General features: G+C 42.1%; 1 protein-coding gene across 2 annotated transcripts; it reads left to right on the forward strand.

Annotated features, from left to right (window-relative positions):
• The first annotated feature begins 2,043 nt into the window (after positions 1 to 2,043).
• Positions 2,044 to 26,625, forward strand: LOC135377436 (von Willebrand factor A domain-containing protein 8-like). 2 transcript variants are annotated; one of them, XM_064609839.1, is made up of 42 exons: positions 2,044 to 2,392; positions 2,474 to 2,551; positions 2,634 to 2,689; positions 2,811 to 2,885; positions 2,969 to 3,079; positions 3,185 to 3,352; positions 5,456 to 5,620; positions 5,686 to 5,735; positions 6,492 to 6,600; positions 6,675 to 6,776; positions 7,358 to 7,474; positions 7,575 to 7,706; positions 9,259 to 9,497; positions 10,599 to 10,712; positions 10,798 to 10,972; positions 11,052 to 11,126; positions 11,810 to 11,925; positions 12,014 to 12,221; positions 13,070 to 13,218; positions 14,169 to 14,244; positions 14,317 to 14,458; positions 14,914 to 15,027; positions 15,116 to 15,321; positions 15,613 to 15,764; positions 15,960 to 16,059; positions 16,123 to 16,267; positions 16,375 to 16,571; positions 17,517 to 17,695; positions 17,956 to 18,081; positions 18,156 to 18,402; positions 18,856 to 19,018; positions 19,480 to 19,561; positions 19,746 to 19,935; positions 20,024 to 20,126; positions 20,270 to 20,379; positions 21,128 to 21,174; positions 21,240 to 21,348; positions 21,520 to 21,645; positions 22,364 to 22,522; positions 22,600 to 22,698; positions 25,860 to 26,098; positions 26,338 to 26,625. In XM_064609839.1, the coding sequence occupies exons 1-42, from the start codon at positions 2,296 to 2,298 to the stop codon at positions 26,447 to 26,449; spliced, it is 5,559 nt and encodes a 1,852-aa protein (XP_064465909.1). In that variant the 5' UTR covers positions 2,044 to 2,295; the 3' UTR covers positions 26,450 to 26,625. The 2 variants fall into 2 exon arrangements, with proteins under 2 accessions (XP_064465909.1, XP_064465910.1); XM_064609840.1 differs by having other exon boundaries at positions 2,972 to 3,079.
• Positions 26,626 to 26,637: the final 12 nt, after the last annotated feature.

Below are 26,637 nucleotides of genomic sequence, written 5' to 3' on the forward strand. Positions count from 1 at the left end.
GAGCATTTGAACACGCTATGTGGCCACGTGTCTGCTCAATAAAACATGCTCCGCTCGTGGAAGAATACTAGTATTTGTTTTTCTATATTGTGCCTTATTTTTTCTTACGGTTCTGTACTGCTGAATTCTAGACTGTACCATGTTATCATGTACGAGCACGATGAAAACACTTCATGCACTGCTAAATGTCGGCTAACAGTTTTTGTTTGGTTTGTTTGCGTCCATTTCTTTCTTTTTTTTTTTGTATGATTTCATTTGTATTTGTCTTTTTAAGACCAGAGCTTATCTGAACCCTTCCTTTCTATCAGGAGTGGATCCAGACCCTCACATTGTGGGGGTGAGGGTGAGGTGGGGGCGGTTTCTTTGTTGAAGCGCGTAGTGGGGGAGGGGAGAGTGGTATACCCAATGTATAAACTAACGTTTTGGGGGCGATCGCCCCCCACCCCCCACCCTCGATCTGCAATTGCTTCCTATTGCTGTGGATCAGTAACCCTGCTTGTATAGCGCTTAGGTTACTTCGGGAAGCGTTCAAATGCTACTTTATCATGCCTGTGGTCCTTTCGCAGACTTGAGCTACGTACTTATTTCTGCTGCTTAGTAGGCACTAGTAGTTTCGTGGCGCTAAAACCGCTGAAAAGAAAAAGACTGGTTTTATAGTTATATAGTTATTGCAGCGCCGTTATTACTTTCTGTTCAGATATCTTGATTCAGATTCAACATGCACAATTTAAAACCGCTCCTTTCTAGACTCAAATGGTCTTGGGTTTGTAAGCTTACCTTTCCTCTCTTTTCTTTTTTGCTTTTTTGTATCAATGCAAAATGTCTCCTTGGTTTACCTCTTCGTACATTCGTGATTTACACCGTACCCGAGAGACCATTTTTCCATCCTGGCAGATCATCTTCCGAGCCTAGTGTTAAACACCTACTAGATTACTAAAATCCGTGGAGGGTTAAAAAGTTTCTACCCGGGAAAAAGACTATAGCCCATTATTCTGCACCCTTCTGATCATTTTACAATGGCGAGGGGGGGCGTAAAGTATATGACGGATCCCAGTGAAATCAAACCTATGCAAAACAACCTCCCCCCACAGTGCGTTCCCTATTCTCACTTCTTTTTAGCCCGTCCACACACCCACAGGCTGCTTTCAATGCTTTCGAGGCTGGGCATCGTGTTGCTGCTCTTGACGGCTCGCAGAACCAGGCACCTGGCGTCAAAGAAGGCTGATAATTCGGGGCACAATGCATGGACGATTGCCAGCCTGCGTACCTTGCGTTCAGCTCATTGGTGTTCGCAGCTGAGGGCAGTGTTTCCTGAGGATGGGGTCTGAATAGCAATTTGGACCTCAGTGAGTCAATTGGTGTGGTGTAACGATTAATGCATAGTATATTGGGAGGTGTAGAAGAATCGACATTAGATTGTCAATTGCTAAGCAACGTTTCTAAACATTCTCCCAAGATGAAGTATCGAGCGGCAGAAATTGAAGAAGAGTCATTTGACAACTGCCATCACTCCACTGTAAACAAAGGCCCGTTATTGCTTGGCGTCGCTTGAATAAGAGTTGAGCGATAGGAGTTTAAAGACTTTTCGTTCCTGGTAAAGAGAAAAATAACAAACCAACCCTGGCTTCCTTATCTACATATATATCGATGTGTTGTATCATGTACTCATGGGGAGTACCCTCGTTACTCTGTCACTGTAACCCAGCGAAATTACGGTGGCAAATAACATGCATATCTGCATAATGCATGCAGAAATATGTTTTTGTTTCTTCAATACGATACCGTCTGGGAAAATTCCAATGAAGCTTTGGCAAATTTATCTTACATTTCAAAGTTTGGTGGGAGATAGATGACGTCTTCTCTAGCTCTAACTGAATTGCTTTCTACACTGTTATTGTCCATATGTTTATTAAGAAAAAAAAGAAAAAGAAAAGGAAAGGTGACTGGGGGTTCTGAAGCTCCAGCTGCAAGAGATCGACGTGCGAGAGTGTAAAAGCACCGCAACCCATTCCCGTTGGAATCCCGTCACCACTTCGGCAACACTGTGTTGAACATGGCGCGGCCCATTAGCTCGGCAAGTGGTTTTCCTTTCCACGACTGGTGCGTGCAAATTGCGTAAGACGCTCAAACAAGACGTTACACAACGATGACAAGCACTACTGTACCGAAGTACTGATAATTCTGAAATGTTACATCACGTGTACCTCGCACCTAACGATCTGTGGAAGTAAACACAAACTTTGAGTTCGTTCTGTTCTGTTCGGAACCTGAGATCGGTCACATACTTTTGGACAAATGTCAGTGTTTGTTAAACTAGGTAGTTTAGTGAATTTTAGGAAACAGCATTTAATTTACTTCGCTCATCGTGCAAGATCAAGACGATACTGCTATGGTGGGCATTTTTTTGGCGGCGTTAGCATTGCTGAGCGCGCGGGTTTACCGTGTGTTACGTTAATCTACCAATTTCTTGCAGACACAAAGATTACTTTAGGAGATGTGTCAATGAAGACTAATAAGCCTAAAGATGCGGGCCTTGTTCCAACGAAATTCTGTAAGTAGCATTCGTCTGGGAGTTGTTTTCGGTGCATTACATGATTGCGAACATACTTTATATCTATCAAACATTAATCCAGTGGAAGAATCTCCAGCACAATCCGTTCTTGAACACTTGAGATGGATCATGCAAAAAGTGAGTATTAGAAGATATGCCGTACCATTAATGAACATTTTTTTGTGTTCTGCGCAAACACATTCCTTTCCACATAACTTTGAACGTTGTATTTGTTTATAAAATTACTTCTGTTCTGCAGGATATACTAGGTCAGGATATATTTCTCATTGGCGTTCCCGGACCATACCGTCGCAGAATTGCCCTGCAATATTTAGTGAGTGAATGTTATTGCTTTTCCTACTATAGCCAAGTTGGTTTAGAATAATGCCTTATTATTTTTTAATTCTTTCAATGTAGGAGCTAACACAACGAGAAGTCGAGTATGTGTCATTGACTCGAGATACGACTGAGAGTGATTTGAAACAAAGACGGGAGATTAGTAATGGAGTGTCACATTACATAGACCAGGTATGCTCTCTACACCACATTCTAAGCATTCGTGTACTATATTTGTAAGTTGAACTTAGTTCACTACATTGTTGATAATCAATAATTCAATAATTACACTTTTAGGCTGCTGTGAAGGCTGCAGTTGAGGGCCGTGTACTGGTTCTTGAAGGAGTGGAAAAGGCCGAGCGTAATGTTCTGCCTGTTCTCAACAACCTGCTAGAAAATCGTGAGATGCAGTTAGACGATGGACGATTTCTAGTTAGCCCAACACGATATGACAAGCTTCTTGAGGTTGGTCTGTTGCTGTTGTGGATGTAAGAGACACAGAAAAGGGTTGTGACACTTTGATAGATGCGATTCGTTACACCCTGACATCAGAGACATGAGAGCTACGGCTTTCCGCATTGGTAGTCTCTCTCTCGCTGTCTCATTGGCGGAGACGCCTGCTGTGATGTCAGGGGTGTATCCCGTTTGAAACCATTAAAAATAATCTTTCAAAAATAAACGCGTAAGTACCCACTGTTAAAAATATATCTCCCAGAATATACGCTTCAAAATCAACACACAAAAATAATCGCCGAAATATCCCCGTTTAAATAAAAACACTAAGGAATCCCCAGTTAAGAATATATCGTTAAAAATAAATCGTTTCAGAATTTCCCCAAATTCACCCTACAGTTGCTAGAGTCATGTGGTATGGCCCAAATCAACGTGAACTGCAAAAGAAGGGGTTTAAACTAACCTCACAGGACCAAACAAGCCTAAACTATCCCAAACTAACCAAAACCAGACTAAACCAACGTAACATAACCTGATCTAACCCGGTGCAAATTGCAATCAATTCGCCTCAGTGCTAGATAGTGAGGGGATTTTGAAACAGTTTATTTTTAATGGTGGATTATTAAACTGTGATCTCTAAGCGGGGATAGTAAGCACTAAGCAGTTTATTTTAGAGATATATTTTTAAGCGTGTATTTTTTAAGCGGGTTATTCTTGAATGTTCTATTCTTAAACGTTTATTCTTAATGGTGGATTTCGGGGACCCCCCGATGTCAGAGCCGGACTTCAGTATTCGCTGTGCCATTTATCTGCGCGTCTATTACTCCCTTTGCTGTAAAACTTGGAATTCAGGTTCACCTAGATGAAAGTAACCTTCTTTTACGATTATGTGGGACAACTTTGGACAAAGTCTTGCAACCCTTATAAGTGTACCAAGCTTATTAAACTGCTTACCCCAAATTTTGGAAGTATATTTTTACTAAAAAACTTCAAATATTTACTTGTTAAGCGAGGAGCCTCAGGGACGAGAGCTGCAGATATTTCGAACTGAGACTGTTCGAAATATGAGCGGCTCTCCTCCTGAGGCGCTTCCCTAACCATTTCCTTAGTGGTTCGCTGGATTTTCTACCTTTCTATGTTCAGTGTTCCTTCAGGCTTCATCAGCTTTCTGATACCGTATTTTCCAGTGTATATCACACAGCCCTGAAAATTAAGGGAATTCGGAAAATGTCCGATGCATAATCGCACCAAGAGGGTGAAAATGCCAGTGTTAATAGTGCACACAAACTGTTTAAATAATTTTATTGGCTCTGTCGCGGATGCAATATTTACCGAAGACATCAAAATCCAGTCCGACAGATTCGACATGTAGTAGACTTTGGTCTCCTCACCGCTCTCCTGTTCCTTCTCAGAATGCTAGCCTTCAAAAATGAGTTTAGGATCACTGATGCCTCGAAGTTGACCTTTCCTTCTTGGACCCACTTCGCTATTGGCATGCCTGTCGGCTCTCTTTGCTGCTCGTGCTCACCGTGTGTAATTGATTTTTCACCATATTTCCCTGAGATGCCACTTAAATGAATGATATACGCCTTTCTCAAGCATCTAGGCCAAGGCTCCATGATAGAGGTAGCACAACGTCTTCTTAGGACCCGCTTTTCCAGGAGAAACTCTGATGTATAACGTGCACCAGTAGATAATGCGCACTGCCTCTTCAGAACACCTTTTACAGTGTGTAACACACGTGTGTGTGTAACACGTGAAAATACAGTGATTGCCTCAGAGCTGTATGCTTAGAACTCCCAAAACTAGGAATAAACATTGTTTCATGTTGCCCTTGTAAAATGTTTTACTTTTTTATCCGCAGTTGCATCTGTCGGTGATTTATCTTGCTTCAAGCATGTTATAGTACTGATTTATTCTGCTTCAAGACGCTGCTTTAAAAAATATGCTAAAATTGTCACTAGGCAAGGACTAATGTAACTAATGAGTGCTTACTTTTAGGGCATTAGTACTAATGGGCCTTTTCGGTTTTACACAAATAAATTTTGAAATTTCGATTCCTAACTGTATTACTTTATCTGCAGTATAATACTCTGTTCATATTCCTGCTTGCAGAACTTTTCCAGAGAAACTCTCGATGAATGGAAGCTGGTCAGGGTGTCTGAAAATTTCAGAGTTTTTGCCCTGGGCACATCTGTGCCTCCGTATCGAGGCAACCCCTTAGACCCACCCTTCAGATCTCGCTTCCAAGCACGAGATATCAGAAATGCTGCCTATCAGGTAACGTATTCGTAAAAATTTACTCTAGAGAAGAAGTGTCTGTAACTGCATGGTTCTGTATACAGGAACAAGCTCGTAGCCTAATGGATCACTGCAGCAAAACTGAAGCAAAAAGGTTAGTGACACAACGTCGAAAAGCGTTAAAATTTGGGCTGTTTGGTGTCTCATAATAAAATTGGTAAAACAAACAAACAGACGATAAAAATCCCAATGCCTAGGCACGAAAAGGACAACGAATACACAGCACTGTGTGTGTATGTCGTCCTTTTCGTACCCTTGCGCTGGGGTTTTTACCGTTTTTCCTTTCTTTAACGATTTTAATAGTGACACATGCTTCGTTGTTTTAAAGTGCTCTCTGGTGGTTCTGGAAATTAACTTTAATGAACCCAATCACTGGAGGTATAAGGAAAATTGTCAGGTCAGGGACTGCCACGACCTTGGAACAGCTGACAGCTGACTCTTCTTTACTATCTGTAAAGTAATTATGCTATCAACTTGTTCCAATACTATGCAGGAAAATTTATAAAGAAACTCAAATGAGATTGGTAAATCAGGGTCTAGTAATGTATTCAAGATTGCACTAGATGATGTACTCCATGATGCACTTTAATTATGCGGTTTAGTTATACAGGCGATGCAATTCATCTGTTTTATTTATTAGTGTATGGAGCACATGCTCTGTCAGAAATAACTTAAAATCTTTTGCACATTTACGAGGGACTGCATTACTGGCATTCCCGGTGATTCCGCTTTTAAGCCTGTATTGTGTCTTGTTTCGCTTGTTTATCTTTCTGAAGGAACAGTGCTCTCTTCGATATATCAGCGGCTCCCATGTTCATGCTTTTTCTTGTAGAAGTATGGTTCTTTTTAGGCTCTCCGACATTCTGTCATTTGCCCACTCACTCTTGGCCAGTAAATCATCTGCCCTGACCCTGCCCGACTTCCCCATCGATAATTTGGATGCAGCTGTTGCACTTATGGTACGTGAATCCATTAGGGATGTTGTTTTCTTTTCCACCTGTGATATGGCGCCTGATTACACATTTACGTTCAGGAAAAATTTCCTTCACTGCCCTTTCCGTCTGTGCTCTCACGGATATATCCTGAAGAAATACTCACAAAGGAAGGCAAAAAGGCTGTAACTGAAGCACTCAGTGTAAGTACGCAGAAAAACATGAACAACGTTTTGTTTCTCAATAGTGCAAGTGTTCATTCTTGAGTGTCTTCTTTCCCAACTAAAACCCCCACGCCTATTATTTACAATATCTGCCTTTGGTGCAAAATTGTGCTTGCTATCAGTCTTCCTCCAGTTCTCTTCTCTACAAACGTCTAGGAAAACGGTTGAAACATTAGATATTATCTCGACCAGCTGATGAGAATTTGGTGCGTGTGCAGCAAAACCAGTATAACGTTGCATATTTCACTGCATTTGCTTTTATAGTTTTTTTTAATGTGTGTATTCATGCGTACATTTGGCGTTTGCATTTTGCTTTTAATTTCTGTGAACTGTTATCGCCCTTTGCTAATTTGTTTCACCCTTCCACAAGACAGCACTGTTTGTTTGTTTATTTGCTTGCTGACAGAGCTATTTGTGTGCTGTTTGCTTTAAAATGTGTGACAAGTGGGACTGCTACAGTGGCTCGCCCAGCTGTCCCATGTACAGCCGTATTTTACCACTGGAAGTTTCAGGTTCCGCCACATCATTGATGCTCATTCCCTCATTGTGATCCTTTTTAGATGTTCTCTTTAAGTGACAGTGACAACGCTGCTTCTAAGATTGCCCGCATTGATGCAGCGTCAAGCAATAAACGTAACGTGGTACTTTCTGTCGCAGGAATACCTCATTCCATTGAGGTATGTGTTTTTTTTTCTGTTGTTGTTTATTTATGTATTTTATGTTCCTGTCACAGTGGTTAGTACGTCATTTAAAACATGCAGAATTTTGCATTCATAGGTGGCTAGTGGTTCTTCAGTTAAAGATCCAGAATCTACCTCAGCATTTGTCATTACTCCTCATCATGAAAGACTGCTAGCAGAAATGGTGCAGTCACATTCTCTGCACGATGTGTGCGTCATCGGTTCTAAGGTGAGCCTCAAAACATTCGTAACATTTTTTTGATATCTTTCCTATGATTGTGCCTGAAATACAGTCAGTTTACAGTCTGTTTATACATTGCAAGCCACTACGACATAATAAGCTGCAGTTTCTGCCTGGTAGTGGTAATCCTGTAATCAGAGCAGGGAAGGCCAGTATTTAAATACATTGTAATTAAGATACACTATTTAAAATATAAATACATGTATTTATATTTTGTATTTAAATACCGACTCGAAACATCTATTTATAATTATATTTAAATACCAATTTTTGGGTATTTATTCTTGTAAATACGCTATAAACACTCTTAAATAGAGAATATAAACCAAATAAACAAACAAATAAAATAAAATGAAACAAAAAAACAGCTGTCAAATTTCTCGTAATGCTTACAGCTATCGTACAGAATACTTCAACAAAGCTCGCAGCCAATTAGAGTCACCGACCAATTCTTCAGACCGAGAATTTTCATTTCGGTACAACACTACTGGCACCTTCCAACTTTCCAAGGAACGAACATATTTTCACATTTAAAATTTGGGCTACTTCTCCAGCAAAGTTTAAATTTTTCATATTTTGGCTCGAATGTGCTTGATGTTTCTCCCAACAGCCGGATAGCCATGACAAACTGTACATTTCAGATCCTGATATTTCAGGTAGATTTGGCAGTGGTTGCACCAACACCGCACATGTTCAGAAACCTCTTCATGGGTAGAGGAGGTGTCGAAAAACCGAAAAGTCAGGAAAATTGGGGCACAACTACACTTATAAATTGAATTTTACAGCCAGTGGTTTTCGCTGTGAAGTTACTGTTAGTATTCTCTGGTTTTTGCTTTATGAAGCGTCGGATCTACCGCTTCAAATCAAAGCTTTCTGATTACGTTCTTGCAAGGACAATCCTTGGTCACCTTAATCTCGGTCGCACACCTCTGTGATGTCTGCGGAGCTGTGCCGACTCGTGTTTATGTCACGGTAAAACTGGAACTGGGCCCGCATATGTGGTTTCTGTTTTATTTATCAACAAAACTACAATGTTTTATTCTAAATCCATTCTAATGAAATTAAATGTTGCATATGTCAACTCACGAGTAAACGGGACTGTACACTCTTAAAAATGAACTTCACCGCATAGCACGCTCCTAGCCAACCATTATTTTGAATGATCTCATTATCTCCCCTGATTTGTTGGAAACGGGAGGCGTACGCCTTTTTTGTGACAATTATGAACAGCATAAGTGTCACAAAAAGGCGTACGCCTCCCGTTTTCAACAAACCAGGGCGGATAACGATATCATACGAGATGATGGTTGGCTGGGAGCGTGCTATGCGGTGAAGTTCATTTCTAAGAGTGTAGTCTTGAAACCAGTCGATGGCCCTTGGGTAGCTATAGTAACACATTTTTTGGGATTCAGTCCTCAAATTCAGGAGGTGTAGCTGTAGGTGTAAATGGACGTAGCTGTAGTTCAGTAACTTGGGAAGGAGCGTGATCAGCTTTCTGATTAATTGGCGAAGTGCTATATTGACCACAATGCTTCCACAGGGGTGCGGCAAGTCGGCAGTGGCCAAGCAGTTTGCAGATTTGCTTGGCTATGAACATGAGTTGCTCCTTCTGTATCAAGACATGGGCAGCCGTGACCTGCTGCAGCAGAGGACGACATTACCAAATGGAGACACAACGTGGACAGAAACGCCTCTTGTTACGGCAGCTTTGGAAGGAAAGCTGGCAGTATTAGATGGGATTCACAGGCTTCATCCCAGCACACTATTGCAACTTCAGAGGTGGGCTTTTCACTACGTCAACTGTCCCTAATGAATATACATACAAACTACGTTACTATAAAAAAATAGGAGTTATGTTGAAATACGTGGCATGTAAATTAAGATGAAATTATCATGACTTGCTTAGTTGCTGTATGAGGTGTGAAGAATCCTATTAGTAACTGTAATTTTCCCAAGACATTTTCTTAGTTTAACAAACATAATTGCTCATACAGGGACAGTCTACTTAAGAGGGCACTTCCCCACTGTGAGATCACAATTAGGGTGTGCATAAAGAGGGCGCGAGAGTGACCGTTGCCCACCGGAGTGCACATAGCACTAGCCCTGCTGCAAACACTAAGGATGCAATCCCCCTGCCAAGGGCAGCACTGTGATCCCACAAAGCTTGCATAGTCTCACAGGTTGTGGCAAGCATTTTATGTCTGCTTGTGCAGATCGATCCCTCTCCAGTGGTCAAGACTTGTCAATGTTTTCTCTTTTTGCCTCGGATTCAGTTGTTGCGTGCTGAAAAATTATGGTATTTGCTCAGATGTAACAAAGTTTAGCTACATTAGATGTAGCAGATGAAAATAGCAAACTAAAATTTTTCTGCCTGGTAAATTATGGTCAATTGTGTTAGGAGATGTGGTACTGCAGAATGTTGTTTTCGGACCACTACTGCTAAGTGTCTGCCCAATACAGGCTAAATTAGTTTTAGTGACTTTTTGAAACAATACGCTACATATAGAGCCTCAAGTCTTAGGGTTAAACCAGATTCTTCCCCGAATCTGCACCCCGAATTGAAGGTTGCCTCTTTAGGGTGAAACCCGATTTTTTTCCCGGCAAATTGCCCTCAGTGAAAAGTCAGTAGCAATGCCCACTAACTTGTTTGGCAGCAGATGCAGTTACATCACAGTTTGTGCCAAACCGGCACAGTTAGTTTGAGCTACTGAGCCAGATTTCTCCCCGAATTTAGCATACTGGCAGTTTATTAACCTCAATTCGCATGAATTTAGAGCACATGTTTATTTGCCCGATTTTTACCCTCCGAATTTAGAAAAAAATATTTCCCGAAAACTTCAGGCTCTAACTATTCATACACGTTCCTGTTACCTTGAGCAGGTTAGTGCAGGACAGAGAACTACAGTTATTTGATGGAAAGCGTCTCTTGAGGCACGATCGCTATGATTCCATTAAGTCATCTTCTGGTCTATCTGATCAAGATATGGAAAGCAGGTAGGTCCTATTTTGTTGCACTCTGGGCATTGGCTGGATGCTCTCTCTGCATCTGGAAAACTCATCATGGCAAACTTTTTTTCAGGAAATTGTATCGAATTCATCCCTCATTTCGTATCATTGCACTGGCAGAACCGACTTCCGCTGGGCATAAGTTGAAGCAGGAGAAATGGTTGACACCAGAAGTATTGCCCATGTTCTTTTTTCATTCAATGAGGGGTATGACACTGGCTGAAGAAAAAGCTATCATAGAAAAAATGGTACACTAGCAACTCTGGTGGAATTTCATGCAACACATGACTTGGTGTGCTTTAGATCACAGTTCAAGTTGTATTACAGGTTGGAAAATTTGGGGCAAACATGGCTACTGTTCTGAAAGTGGCTCATGAACTTAGAAAGTCAGACGATGCCACAGTAAGTTACATACTCTTTTCCGACATGTTGTGTTCTTTTTTTTTCTTTTCAGAAATCTCAGTTGTTTTTTCAGAATTTTCAGAGTGTTAAAAAAAAGTACCCTGTTTTTAAAGTGTCATGGGCCCTACATTTCTGCTATTGTGAATTCTGCAGCATGGTTTCTGCTGAACGTGTACAGCTCGGAGCATGCTTAATAATAACACAGTTTCATCAACCTGAACTGGAGCAGAGCCACCCTAGAGCCACTTGGGAAAGATGAAGGGGGAAAGGGCTTGTTACTGCGTTACGGTCAAGCATGCTTCGAGCAGTGCAGCCATGTATGTTATCATGCAGGAGAAATTATAAACTGCTGTGGAGGGCAATTTTTATAACTTCCCCAAATTCTAAAATGCAGAGTGACTTTTGGACCATCTAGCTGTGATGTGAAATCTGATTGCTACCTTTACCCTTGTAGTCTGGTGCGTCTCTTATTGTATATGAAGATTATGTACTACGCGGTGTATTGAATAGGTATTTTTGTTTTCCTGTAACAGATATTCAGCACTCGCTGCTTCGTTATATTTACTAATGTAATTCAGTCATCTTCAACTGATACGAAAAGAGTCGGAGTACCTGCTTCATTTGGCCACAAATTGCATTTTACGTAACTTCTGTTTATTAGGGTTCCTCATATTTTTCTTCAGTTGCAGTCCATAGCGGGCTCTCTGTCCATGAGGCAGCTTCTTCGTATTGCTCGTCGCTTTCACAAGTACCCCGATATATCTCCTGTTAATGCTATCTACAAGGCCTGCCTTGCGCGGTTGGTACTCCTTCTTGTATCTTTTGATCCAAGGATGTCGACCTTCTCGCTTTGCTATCGCACGCAAACGGAATAATGCCATTTTTAGGTTCCTTCCGCCGCTAGCCAAGCAGAGCCTCGACCGCGTTCTAACTAACGCCGGCCTTCCTCTGGAAAGCGGGCTTCCTCCAACTGACACAGTAAGGTGCGAAGTAAAAGACAGCACAGTGTACATTGGAAACACAAAGATTGATGTGTACCAGACTGGTGGCAGTCAGGTCAAGGTTCCTGACACACTGTTTTACGACAACCAGCAGGTATGTTTAGATCGCTATTTATTTGCATGTACAGTCAACCCTCGATTTATGAACCTTCGATTTATGAATTCCCTCGTTTTATGAACACGAGCACGGGGCACCAAACTTTTTCCATTCATTTTTCCTTCGTTTTATGAACCTCGATATTCGAATAATGAATGGAATTTCTGGGAACCAACTAGGAGTTGCCCAGTGTTTTTGCCCTCAATTTATGAACGGATCGTTCCGAGCTCAACAGAAACCTTCAAAGGGATAATTCCGTGGTCTTATGAATGACGCCTGAACGGACAAAACGTTTTCCAGGTATTGCACCCTTGGTTCTTAACCCCTCGAAATCCGAACAACAAACGGGTTTTCCGGGGTTGCACAGGGTGCGACCAAGTATTCCTGACCTCAGCTGATGAATAAGGTGGTCGCTGTCACCCGGAGATTAATAAACGGAGGTTAAAAATCCCGGAGGAAATCCGAGACCAGTCCAGTGCGAATGTGGTGACATTCCAAGATTGACACAGCGGAAGGCATGGTCCAAAGCAAAATTAAACAATTTAGTATTGCGTAATAAACAGAGTGTGAATGCGCTAACGTCTGTTCGTTGTGAGATTGGTACAGCAGAAGGCAATGGTCAAAAGCAAAAATTACACAATAGATGGCATTATAAACACAATCCCAACTCGGAAATACTGTTGCATTTGCTCGATAGTACTCAGTTAACTGAATTTTTTATTTATGAATCCCTTGATTTATGAACGATTTTTCGGGGAACCGAGGGTGTTCATAAATCGAGGGTTGACTGTATCACTGTCTGTGTGGCACATTGTTGTTGTATAATCGGTTTGTTTTCGCCTCAGCATGCTCGAATTCTGGAAGCTATGCTCCAGGATTTTCTACTCGGAGAGCACCTCCTTCTGGTTGGGAACCAAGGAGTGGGGAAGAATAAGATTGTGGACAGGTTTCTTCATCTTTTAAATTGCCCCAGAGAATATGTTCAGTTGCATCGGTATGTCTTCCACTTTCTCTCGTAATAACGTTTGATACGATTGGTTGCATGAAACTCTCCATGATACTACTGCATTACATCCTGTTTTGTGCATGCTGTTTCTCTGGCAGGTATGTAGCACAGATTGGATGATGCTCTTCCTTGTGAAAAAAAGCCCTTGACTGAACTAAGAAATAGATTAAGACAGAAGCTTGCCAGTTACAAGTAGACCATTGTATTTTAAGGCTTTATGTTTTTCGAAAATCCGGGGTAAAAACCTGGTTTTATTTCAGGAGCTGTAAAACAGAGTAAAACCGGATGATGTCAAGTGGGAAAGCAGATTTTTATGTGGAAAAGTTTTAAAAATCTGTTTCTCACATTTCAGATGAACACAAAATGCAGAGTAGCTGTGCTGAATGTGCATTGTTTTGCATTATCCAGTGCCTCTACTGGTGGCTGAACTTGCGCCCTGCATGTTCGTTTTTAGGGGGTTTTAGGTTTAACCCTAAGTGAGCATGATGCAAATTGAGGGCAAAAATGGGTCTTACCTGAAACTCAAGGTGCTACTAGTTATATAAGCACCCTTTCATCATTGGTGCGACCATAAACCCTTTGTCAAGCACATCTCCTGAAGTAACTTAGATTCCATGGGACTGTGAACCCTTGGTCTATTGAAAGAAGTATTGCATAATTCAGTGTCCCCAGAGGCTCCTGTACATTGTCATGTATCCATCGTCATGTAAGGTGGGCAGGAGTATCATCGCTCTACACAATACACCTTTCACATAAGAGTTCAGCAGGGGTAAACTTTTTCAAATTATCCCGTCTTTTCAATTAACGTCTATTGTATTACAATTTGTAGTTTGAATATACAATATAATAATGTAATTTGAAATTGACATAATAAGATGGCTTGAATGATTGAAGTTCTACTGCATATTATACCGAGCCATATATCCCATTCCCTCTAGAGATACATCAGTTCAGTCACTGACTTTGCAACCTACTGTGAAGGATGGTGTCATTACCTACGAAGATTCTCCCTTGGTATGTTAGTAATAATTGATATTTGATCACGTTATTTGGCAGCACTGTTGAGGGCATTTATGTGGTACGTAGGTACGCGCAGTTCAGAATGGCCACGTGCTGGTAGTGGACGAGGCAGACAAAGCCCCGACTCATGTCACATGTGTCCTGAAGGCACTTGTGGAATCATCGGAAATGTTGCTGGCTGATGGCCGAAGAATTGTTCATTACTCAGGTGGGCTCTTTATTTTCTTAACGGGCTCGTATACCTACCTTAGTTATTATTAGAGCCTGAAGTTTTCGGGAAATATTTTTTTCTAAATTTGGGGGGTAAAAATCGGGTAAATAAACATGTGCACTGAATTCATGCGAATTCCGGTGAAAAAACTTCCAGTAGGCTAAATTCGGGGGGAAATCGGGCTTGGTTACTCAAAGTAACTATAGTGGTTTGGTAGAAACGGTGATGTAACTGCGTTTGCTGCCAAACAAGTAAGTTGGTGCATTCCTACAGACATCCAAGTGAGGGCAATTTGCCAGGCAAAAATCGGGTTTCACCCTAAACAGGCAACCTTCAATTCGGGGTGCAAATTCGGGGAAGAATCGGGTAAAACCCTAAAACTTCAGGCTCTAGTTATTATCCATATTAGCCTAGTCAACATGATACTATATAATGGTATATGTCTCTTACAGATGCAGCAAAATCTAAGCCAAACTCAGTGGTGATGCATCCTAATTTTAGAATGATCGTACTGGCAAATCGACCAGGTTTTCCATTCCTTGGAAATGACTTCTTTGGCTCTCTTGGTGAACATACGTTTGAAAATTTTAACTGAGTATTACTGTGCGCAAAGATGGTTCCGAAGTTTTGTGATGCTGCGCTTTTTTGTTACAGGGGACATTTTTAGCTGCCATGCAATTGACAATCCTTTACGGGAGTCCGAAATGGCACTTTTGAAGCAGTACGGCCCATCGGTGCCAAAAGAAATGGTCGAAAAGCTGTTGGACATTTTTGGTGACCTCAGGAGCCTTGCAGATGAAGGGCTCATCACATATCCATTCTCTACTAGGGAAGTTGTCAATATTGTAAAGCATCTTGAGGTATAGTGTATACGAATTCATTGTTTGAGTAATGTTTGCTGCTAAGGATTTTATGATCGACCTAAGATAGACTACAAAGAATGAAGCATATCAAAACAATTTCAATGAGTGATGAGCTTTCGTGCGGAGTACTTCATATACTGGATGACAGCTCATCGCTCATTAATCTCTCAAATCTTCATTCTTTGTAGTTTTTGTCGTTTCAATACTTCAGCTTTACTGAGCTGTTTTCTTTTGATTTGCCAACCTGAAAGATAATCATATTCGTTGTTCATTATTTTATCTTTGCAGGCATTTCCCAATGATGGTATCACCTCTGTGTTAAAGAATGTGTTTGATTTTGACTCATACAACAAGGAGAACAGAAAGCTCTTGCTGTCTGTGCTTCACAAGCATGGAATACCTGTTGATGCTAGTCCAGAAAATGTGCAACTTGCAAGAATGTAAGCAGCAGTGTGCACTGCATGCAATAAAGATGATCTTAAGTAACACATTGCATGAGTGGATGCAGTAATTGTTAATTCACAAACAGTTTCATAACACACTGATAGCTGAAAGTACCAATCCGAGGTCTCTTCTTTTAATCAATCTCTTTTAACAATTTCAGTCAATACAGCTTTTTGTGTACTGTTTTCTAGATTTGAATTGCCTTCTCCTGTGTGGATAGGTAATTGGTCTGTTGGTAAAGAAACATGCAGGTTAGACTGCTCTGTTGAGATGCAAGATGTACATATCAAGGTACCTGTCTTGCCCAACTTTGAGGTGGTCCCATTTTGTAAGACAGAGGAATATCCTTTGCAGAGCCCTGTAGGCTTGCCAAAAATTACGGCTGACCTTGAAAAGACAGAAGCAAGGTCACTCCACTTTTCGGAGCTGCAGTGCTACTGGTCTTTGCCATATGGTTCCAGTGGCTCAACTCTAGACATGACAATATCAACCAGTCAAGGTGAAAACTGTTTATACCCTGTAATAAGGTTTAAAAAAATGTAACACTATGTTTTGCTGCATTTTGAATTTTCGATACAGCAAGGCCAAACCTTTTTGCTTTCACAGATGGCAAGGCAGAAAATGACATGGTGCATGTTGCAGCAAGTTATCCTCTGGGAATATTTAGCTTTAGTCCAAAGCACACAGTGTCAAGCTTTTTGCAGCTACAGCGTTGTTTCCCACCTGGATATTCAGCTTCATCTATTAGACTTGCAGCGCTTGGTGGATCCTTGCATGGATGTCTTGCTGTGCATGAGTCTTTGGTGAGCTTCTATACAGGGCATTTTTCGTAGTCCTGGAATTACACGTGGTACAAATCGCTGCGGTGGTAAAGATTGTCCACTGTTAGGTCAGCCCCTGTTTGTAGAGATGCTGAGGAGAAAATGAAATATATTGCTGTGTCTAGAACCATGCTATGTACAAGCTCACCACATAAGTATTCATTACCAGCTTGCATTTATCTGCATAAACAGCGTGGAAATGACATGTGTGCAAAAACGACTGTTGAAGAAACACATCTGTGTGAAAGTAATGCCTTACGAACTCCTTTAGTCCCAGTTCATCATCTTGCGTTGCTACAACAAACAAAAAATTTGTTCGACAGCCTAGGACCGAATTCACGTTGCTGTCAACATTGCGAAAATTCCTACTTACGTAAATGAGTAGAGCGCCCCCGTGGTGATCATTGGAGCAATATTTAATTAAAGTACCATCTCACGAAATACACTATATTATCAGAGTTAATGTTACAGGGATTGTTGTTATTTTGCTTAGCTGCAGTGCATAATTCCCCACATTTAAGAGAGGAGTTTCTGAGGGGTAGTATACACCTGTGACAACTCGATAATGTCATGTCTTCACACTGCCATGTCTGTATTCAGGGCCGGTGAGAGGGTGGGGCAGCCAGGAATGGTACCTCGGGGGCCCGAGCCACTTCAGGGGGCATGGGCATGACCCATCCCTGGGGCCCGTAATCTCTCTCGCCGGCCCTGTCTGTATTGAACTAGAAATATTATGACACAAAACATGAAACAAAATGAAACAGAACAAACGTTTGCCATTTCTATACCACCAAATGATAATTAGTACTTACCATAATTTATGGCACCAAATGCCTTATGCTGCTCCTTACTGTCAGTGAACAATTGATCAAGGAAGGAAACAAGCATTCTCGTTTTGTACATCTCTTCACTATATTCACTTTTCAGACGAATACACTGCTTTTAATTGATCCGGAAACGGGGGATGCTAGCAGCGTTGGCTTTGGATCCCTTGTACAGAAAGCTGCTGAAAAGTTTGCGAGGTCCTTGTACAATCCCAGCCTTCCATCTGTGCTCTGCAAAGATTTGAGTGCGAAGTCTCTAATTGTTATTTATCAGCCTGGAAGGCAAGTACCTCTGGGAAATATGCCCCTAAGTTCCATAATGCAGCATCAGAAGTAGCAAAGGCAACAGTGCAAGGCTCCATGGCCTATGGCTGGAGATGTCTGAGCAAGGTTCACACAAAAACAAAATATGGACTTTTTTTCTTTTTATGAGCATCAATGGGATTTCTTTTTTGCCCACTTTTCCCTCTAGTTACAAAGTAAATTCAATGTCTGTGTCTCTGTGTTTTATTTGCTTATTTCATTTGTAAATTCGATTTCAGGAACAGCTTCCATGTACTTGATGTGGAACAGCGATATGCTCTGAACTGGAAACTCCCAGTATCGATAGACCAACTCTTTATGGCAGATGAATCCAACTGCATTGTAGTAGCAGGTGACACCAAGAGGTTTGCAAAATCATTTTTGTGTACATCCTGGTATTACATGGGTGTTCCTCCTAACGAAGGAAATTAACACACAGAAAGTACCTACTGACCTGGGATGAGAAAGACCAACTAAAAAGCCATAGTTTCTCACCTATTACCGAAGAACCTGCTGACAAATCAACAGTGTATGAACCACGACAGGTGTATAAGGCAGCGGTGGATAATCTTCCACTTGGAACCTTGGGTAGAATAACTGGACCTGCTGTTGATGCAAATCAGGCAAAGGTTCTGATGACCGAACAGGACTTTGCAAGCGTTGCTGTGGGGTTCCCAAGCGCAACTGTGAGTGAATATAATTTTTGACTGAGGTGCATGTGTTTTTACGGTACAAGCCATTCCAATAGTCAGTCATTACGGTATTTCATAAAAGCAATTGGTGACCATCTTTTGTGTGAAGACATCATTACTACAAAAATCATCGATACGTAAATGAACACATAATTCAATTTTTTATGCTCGCGAAGCAAAAGAGATGTGCTCTGGCATGAAATAAATAGTGAAACTCCACTTCTTTTTGATTTCTCTGATTTGTGACTAACCCCAATTGTAGTGATGCAAAAAGTTATTGGAAAGTTCCGTATTTTAATTGTTTGGTCTTTGCTTCATAAGACATTGTGCAAGTTAACTAAAGCTTCAGCTTTATAACAGTGGCCTTCCGTACCTTGTTACAATCTATTTTAGCCGACTAGCCCAACTTCGTGTGTTGAATGGGACGTCAAATTACAATCTTTCTAGAATGACTGGAAGGTTTACAGCTTTTCACGATCAGAGGTTCCTTGGGGTGAGTGCACAATCGAGCACTCGTACAAGGAGCCCACAACTCTTACCATGGCACACTCTACTGTTCTTGTCACTTCGAAACCCACCATATGTGTACCCAAGGAAGCTTGGCCTTCAGGTATGGCATCAAACAGTACAGTAACAGTATTCCCACTTAAGGGTGAATCACTTCTTCGCAAGACAATAGAGAAAGTTTGTTCGCACAGCGCTCAGTAACAGCGTAACATATCGTCAAAACAGAAGTACTGGCGTGTTCTCCTTGTATTACCCTCGTCAATGACACATTTTGTAGAATTCCAGGACTATCCGTTGATTTGTGTTGAGCCCGAATTCGCAAATATTTTAGTGTGCGACACTCTATCGAGATGGCAGCATCAACGGCTCAACCTTGTCCTCTAAAAAAATACATCATTGACTAGAGAAAAGCTAAAAGAACACACAGTACCAATGTTATGATGATCGTTTACAGCGTTCTCGCGTCTTGCGCGAACAAAAACCGCCCATAGATTTCTGAAGAAGTGATTCCGCCTTAATGGTGTGGTACGATCAATGCTTACTCTGCTCTTTTTTTTTCTACAGAGGGGCCACCCGAAAATTCCACTGGCTGCTTGGAAGTTGTAAATCTCAGTGATCAAAGTGTCTGTTATGTACCAGTGCCTGTGTAAGTATAATCTGTGTATAGTACATGTAGTAAGTATAATCATTAATAACATAATGCAGTGTCAGAGAATATAGCGATGAGATAGTGCCTTATGTTGTGCTCATTTTAATGGAAATAAATTTGAGGGACAGAATTTTCTGCGCTGCCATTCTGTCGGGACATGTTCTATCCCAACTTCACTTAGGTCACGGGGAATACCCAATTTCCTGCGAGACGACTCGGATATTCAATTTGTCATGGACGTTGGCAGCCAGGACACACTAGTGACTGTTGATAATAATGGATGTGTCAGATCTTGGGAGCTGACTCCCCAAAAATTGAAAAACTCATTGTCAGAGTGGCAGAAGATGATAGGTACTGGCCAAAGGTTGGAGGTAGGTTGTACCCCGTACCACATGACATTTTTTTTATTTTACTGTCAGTGTAATTGTGAGAACTTCTTTTTTTTTTTCCTTTGCGCAGCTAAAGGTAGAAAAGAAGGGAGAGGTGAAGGGTCCCAAGCATGGCAAGGAGGATCCTGAAAATGCACCTCACGTTGGTGGCAACACTTGGGCTGGTGGGACAGGTAACACCCTTGCCTATACATTTGTGTTTTGTGATAGCCTTTCGTTCCCTAGCTCTCCGATTATTTTCTGTAGATGTACTTGAAATTCATTTTCGTAGCTACCCTTCATGGACGGTTTGTGATGTGTTGTATTTTTAATGCAGGAGGGAGAGACACAGCAGGATTAGGAGGCATTGGTGGTCCATATCGTCTGGATAAGGGGCATCAAGTGCACCAACTTTCTGACATAGAAAAACAATCTGTCCCACCTGAGGTAATTCTAATGGATCAGTCAATCAATCAATTGTCTATTGCTCAATCGGTGTTTGTTAGTTTATCAATCAATCAATTGCTTATTAGTGCACTTTGTGGTTACACGAATATTCTAGCAGGGGGAAACGCGAAAGCTACATCAGTGGTCCTCCACAAAAATGTAACATATACACACGGAAAGGCTGTGCAGTAAAACTGATTAACAGTTATAGGATACTGCATATTATACTATCCAAATAGTACTCTTACACAGATTTACTACATACAGTAGAAAGCCTAAAGCCTCAGAATGGAAAATCAAATACTGTCAACCCTCGGTGAACGGTATATGAACCCTCTGGGATGAGACACTTCCCCCCTTTTTTTTTCCAGACTTCGATTTATGAATCCCTCAATTTTTGAAACATTTTTTGAGAAACAGTAACTGTTCATAAACTGAGCTTTGACTGTATAACATTCAAGAAAATGGTCTACATAGACATAGAAGTTAAGCTGTCTAACCACATATGATGGAATTGAAGTCGAAAAAATCAAAGGGAAAAAGTTTGTGAGCTTGCTTGCTAATTTCTTGTCTATTCTTCACCATTAGGTTGTTTGAGGAAGGTATGAAGCAAATTTGTTTGTAGGACTATGCATGGAAATGGCTGCTCAAACTAGCTGTGCCCCGCATACTTGAAAAATACTACTACTATACTGCAGTGCATGAGAACCATGCATGACTTTGAAAATTTTTCCATCTTCTATGGCAGGTTCTAAAGGCAGCTCATGAAATGGCTCAGAAGGCACTCAAAGACAGGTAAGCGTTACAGGGTTCTCACGGTACTTTTCAGGGCATATATCTGTGCCATTTATTGCTTTCAGACTAGCAGAAATCCAGATGAGTGAGCACGATGCTGCACTTTATCAGCAGCTGTCTGACCCTGTGAAAAGACAAGTTCAGCTCCTGCGGGTCATCTTGGACAGTTTACAGGTAACTAGAGGAGACCACATGGCAAATCTAAGACCAACAATAATGAACATCAAACATCAATCTCAATACGTAAAAGAATTTAAACGAAACTAGGGGTTTCCATGGCCAGACTTCCCATTGATACCCATTTAAAGTGAATATTTGCATTTGTGCTATGTATTGTGCACTTAGGCAACAAGCCAAGAGAGGCAGTGGTTAAAGCATCAAACTTCGGGGGAACTGGACGATTCTAAGCTTATCGAGAGCATAACAGGAGAGAAAGCCATTTACCGCAGAAGAGGGGAGCAAGAGCCGGAGGTATGTCTGATTTTTGGTGTGAAAGCACAAGCGCAACAACAACTTTATTTTGTTGTTGTTGCCCCCCATCGGTTGCAACCCCATCGCTTGCTGTTAGCAGTGCTTTTAGGGCAAAGGGTTAGTAGACTACATTTGACCATGGCCCAAGTAACTTTGTCATAGTGAGAAGGCGTGAGCGTAGCCGATTTGGAAGTGTGGTCCTGAAAGGTTGTTAGGATAGTGCAAGCAAAGGAGAAGGATGTGTTCCAGATTTTCCGAGTCTCCATAGCAACGGCAGCTTGGAGAGTCCACTTGTCGCGAGCGTCGCCGCTACTGAGAACTGAAAGGGACATTGAACCGCAGTCGATGAACTAATGCAGCATCCTAACTTCGTACCCACTTGAAACATAGTTCCTACTTGCATGGTACCAATTTTGATGCTGATGAATGCTAAACGAAAGAAGAGAAAGAAAAATGAGGGCAACAACATATATTTATACGCAACGGTAATACTGGTACTTCACTTGGGCTGCTAGATATCACAGTGTTAATGAAGGAAATTAAATTTCCATATATGAATTGATCTACTCACAGCACATAGTGCTGGCGGGAATGTCACATCATGTGACCATCGTTGCATCGTTCAGAAAGGCCCCTGTCTCGTTTCGATCCTGTGTATTACTTCTGCCATGTTGGTGTGTTAGCTACGGCTCATATTTTGCCTTTCACGGCTTGAAAGGTGGGAAGTCCACAAACAAAACCCAAGCGCCTTCGACTTGTGGTGGACGTGAGTGGTAGTATGTATCGTTTCAACGGTTATGATTCCCGCTTGCAACGAGAAATGGAAGCTGTGCTCATGGCTATGGAGGCACTGCAGGGATTCCAGAACAAATTTGTGGTGAGTAGAGCTTCGTTTAGACAATATACCGAGGGAACCCCAGCTGGCAGTCCTACACACTCTGGATACCCTTTCAGTACGATATTCTAGGACATTCTGGAGAAGAGAGCCATCTCGAATTTGTGAAAGCCGACAGACCTCCTCTGAATGACAAAGAGAGGTTAAAAGTGCTGCAGGTGAAGTAGTGTTTCCTCTTCTCATTGTACGGCTATGCAGTTTGTTTAATGACAGGGTTTACAAAGGAACATAGTATCTGACAACCCAGCTTTTCGTAGCTTCCCAATGTTTCCATTGGAGAGCACGCAAAACGACTTCCTCCACTTACCATCAACCTGAACTTTCAACTACTGTTGTTGCTTGATCCTGCTTTGTCAGTTGAAAGTCTAGTGGACCTTTTTCACATTCGCGTCGTATCCCAGTGGCTCCCCAGCAAACCACCCTCGGCGCGCACCAAAACAAACCCACGTGGGTAGCATAAAGGACCAAAACTGGTATTGAAGTGGAGCCGACGAGTTAGCGCGGTGTTCCCTACTGGTCCTCAATCCCGTCTGCTCCAATCGGCAGAGTCGGCTGTACCCGTCGCTGCCCGTCGGCCCCATCCAGCGCCATCTATTGGATACGGAGATAGGCTTGTCCGGCGCACTCAAGGTCGCAGCTCACGCGCATAAGTACTTGTGAAAAAGGTCCATTGAATAGCTGTATTTACCAATGAAACTATTAAAAATAGGAATATCGTTTATGACCAAAGTGCAGAGCTTTTATAAATATAGTTTTGCGTATGGGATTACAAAATAACTCTTTTCAACTTGCTTTCAGGCGAATTGGAATGCCTTTGTTGTGTACGCAAATATGTATTTCACAGATATACGCATTTTCAATTCAATTCATATTCATTCGCGCAATTCAAACATTAGTTGTTTGAATCGTCTGCTACCAAACAAAGGGCAACTTTTACAACATTGAAACATGTAACACCATGGACCATTGCGTAGATAATTTTACGGTTGCTGCGCTGCTTCCTGCCGTTGTCGGATAGAGGCTTCTTATTTATTCAGGTGAAAGGGTCTTTACCAACAAACGCAAATGCCTACAATTCGAGATTATCGCGTTTACTCGCATAATTAACGCACCTTCTAACTAAAACTGAAGCACCACGCAGGAGACGCGTTAATTACGCGAAGAACAAAAATGGACCTCAACACTCAAGGTACACTCTACTGCCGTTTTGTTCCGAATTATCGTTCGTGAGATCCTGTTCCTCAGCGACCGCTGTCCACTTCGGATACCATCGTCGAATGCTCCCTCAGAAGGGTTTGCTGACAGAAACTTCCAGCTATTGCATCCTATATGGACGTCAGTCCTTCATCACCGCGAATTCGGTATGACGCTCAGCTCACTTCCCATGTTCCCTTCGAACCGGTGCGATGATACGGCGTCGAAAACTGCCAAGAAACCGAAACTGCTCGACTGCTTCTCGAAACTGCTTCCATCGCTCGAAAAACGTGCATGTCACCGGGGTTATTATAAAGTCACTGGATTGGGAAAGTAGCCCCATGCTTTCCCTTTCCCGCTTCGACCTTGGAGCAAGAATGGCGGCCGCTGCATGTGTTGGTATGCCACGGCCGCCATTTGTTGCCCCAAGGTCGTGGCGGCAAAGATCAGAGGATGGCGGTACTTTCCCTAATCCCGTGACTTTATACATGTACTATTATGCTCGCTCGCCCTGCGGTGGCTGGAGCTCTGCCAGGGTCTGTAGTCTGCTATGGAGTCATTAAATAAGCTTGGCTTAAATAAGTCTGCTAGAGTCGCGCTGTACTAAATACGCGGGAAAAAGGAAGTAGCATCATTTAAGCGCCCAAGTTGGGACGCGTTAATTATGTGACCTCGTAACGGATTCGCGTACTGATGAACACGTTATTAAGAACGTTATTAATATGTGTGCCTGGTTCTTATGAGCATATAATATTTACGGTACAGTTGCACATAAAATACACTTAAAGTTTTCACTGTATAGTTTTTGTTTCTCTGTGGATGGTACTGATCCATCAGTGGCAGAGTGCTGGTGCTGTGCTGTCAGAAGCTTCTTTGCGAACCTATATCATATTCAGTCTGCATGTACATATTTGCGCCCTTGAATTATTTACTGCCTAGGCAGTACGTGTAGATTGATGAGCAATCCTTTTGCGTTTGTTTTTGTTGCTGTTATGGTGAATTAGGTAAAATATATATACTTACTCTAAAGAGACATCACTCCTTGAGATCAAAAGCTAGCTGCATACCGCCTAGATATATACAGGGTGCGTCACGAGAAGCGGGTGCAAATTTTCATAAATTCACGTTACGTTTTTCCTTCAAAAACTGCACTGCATATACCTGTGCGTGATATGGCCTGCGCAGACGAAATATTGTTTGAACAGCCAGCGCCAGTCTCAGTGAGCTTTCAAAATTAATTAATTTCGTTAATAAAAATGGGTTGATGGTTTAAATTAGAAAGTTGCAGAGCCTGTAATCCGCGAAATACAAACCGCAGCGAGCTTCTGTGGTGCAGTATGAAAGGGGCAAAAACGCAAAATCTGCGTGCGTCCTGCTGAGCTCCATTTTACATGCGGCCGCTTTTACCATCTCTCCCTCGCTGCCTCACTTCCTCTCAGTGTGCTTACGGGGGTTGCCCTACAGTTTAGCGAGCCTGGTTTAGAGATTAACGTTTACGAGGTGATGTTACATTTTAGCGAATTACGTTATAGCGAAAGGTGAATCTACTTACACACACATATATACACTTTACACGCACACTTATACACATATACACTTTACACACACATACACATATACACTTTAACACATATAGGCTCCCTCATAGGCTCAGCATGCCCATGAACAGGTATACGTTCTCGCGTATCTCAACAGAGGGGGGGGGGGGGGGGGGAGAAAGAAAAAAACACACAAACGAAACCGAAGCCACCGCGAAGTTTAGGTCACTTCGCTAAAAACGTAAAGCTCTGAACCGACTTTCGCTAAAACGTAACGCGTCGCCATTTTCCCTAAAACGTTATTCTCTAAACCGTGGCCGTCTAAGAAGAAGGCTCTAAAACGAGATTCGCTAAAACGAGGCTCGCTAAACTCCATGCGTGGTGCTCCCCCGCTTTGTACTGCACAGAAAAGTGCCGTTTCTTTCTATTTCTTCGTTGTCTCGTCCTGCATCGTATAGATAGGAACTTCTGGGAACGACAGCGAAGGCTAGGTTGCTTTTGGTTTCATTTCATCAGAGAGGCGGGGGGTACATCACGCATCGCGGGAACGGGCACTCGAAGCAATAAAAAGTATGTCTTCCCCGCAGGAAATGCATGCCCACTCTCAGTTCTGTCTCAGCGGCGATAACACACTAGCTGCTACTCAAGAAGCCATTGACACTGTTGTCCAAGACGACTGCGAGGAACATTTTGTCATTGTGCTCAGTGACGCCAACTTGGACCGGTACGCCATCTCGCCCAAAAAGTTTGCGGACATTCTGACGTCAAACCCCGAGGTGGATGCCTTCGCGGTTTTCATTGGCTCTCTCGGTGACCAGGCTGTGAGGTAAGACTCCAGTTCACACCGCATTTGCTAGAATGTAAGCAGTCCCATTTTTCGCGATTCGCGGACGATCGACGTGCGACTGTCGGCTGATGGTCAGGGACGTTATCGAGTCAGGGAGAACAAACGCCCGTTATTGTGGAATAAATACAACACTGATCATGAGTAGAGTCACTAAATAAGCTTATTTAGTGACTCTAATCATGGGGGCCTCATGCTCATGTGCACTCGTCGCATTTCAGGCTGCAGCGCCGCCTACCTTCTGGAAGGACTTTTGTTTGCATGGACACAGCTGACCTGCCCCAGATTCTGCAGCAGATCTTCACGTCGAGTCTACTGCGTTCCGCCTCATGATTTTGTCTGTTACAGTAGGAAATATCACATGACGACCGGTGGAGTAAGGGAAAAACACGGGGGCAACAGCAATATTTTAAGTTTTATTACGCGCAGCGGAAGTTGACTGCGGCGAATGATTCTACAACTTACTTTTATATAGTTATATTTTGTTATAATAAAAATGTTAAATTTGTTTATGTACTTTG

The sequence above is a fragment of the Ornithodoros turicata genome, chromosome 1 (assembly GCF_037126465.1).
Source record: "Ornithodoros turicata isolate Travis chromosome 1, ASM3712646v1, whole genome shotgun sequence".
Classification (NCBI taxonomy): domain Eukaryota; kingdom Metazoa; phylum Arthropoda; class Arachnida; order Ixodida; family Argasidae; genus Ornithodoros; species Ornithodoros turicata.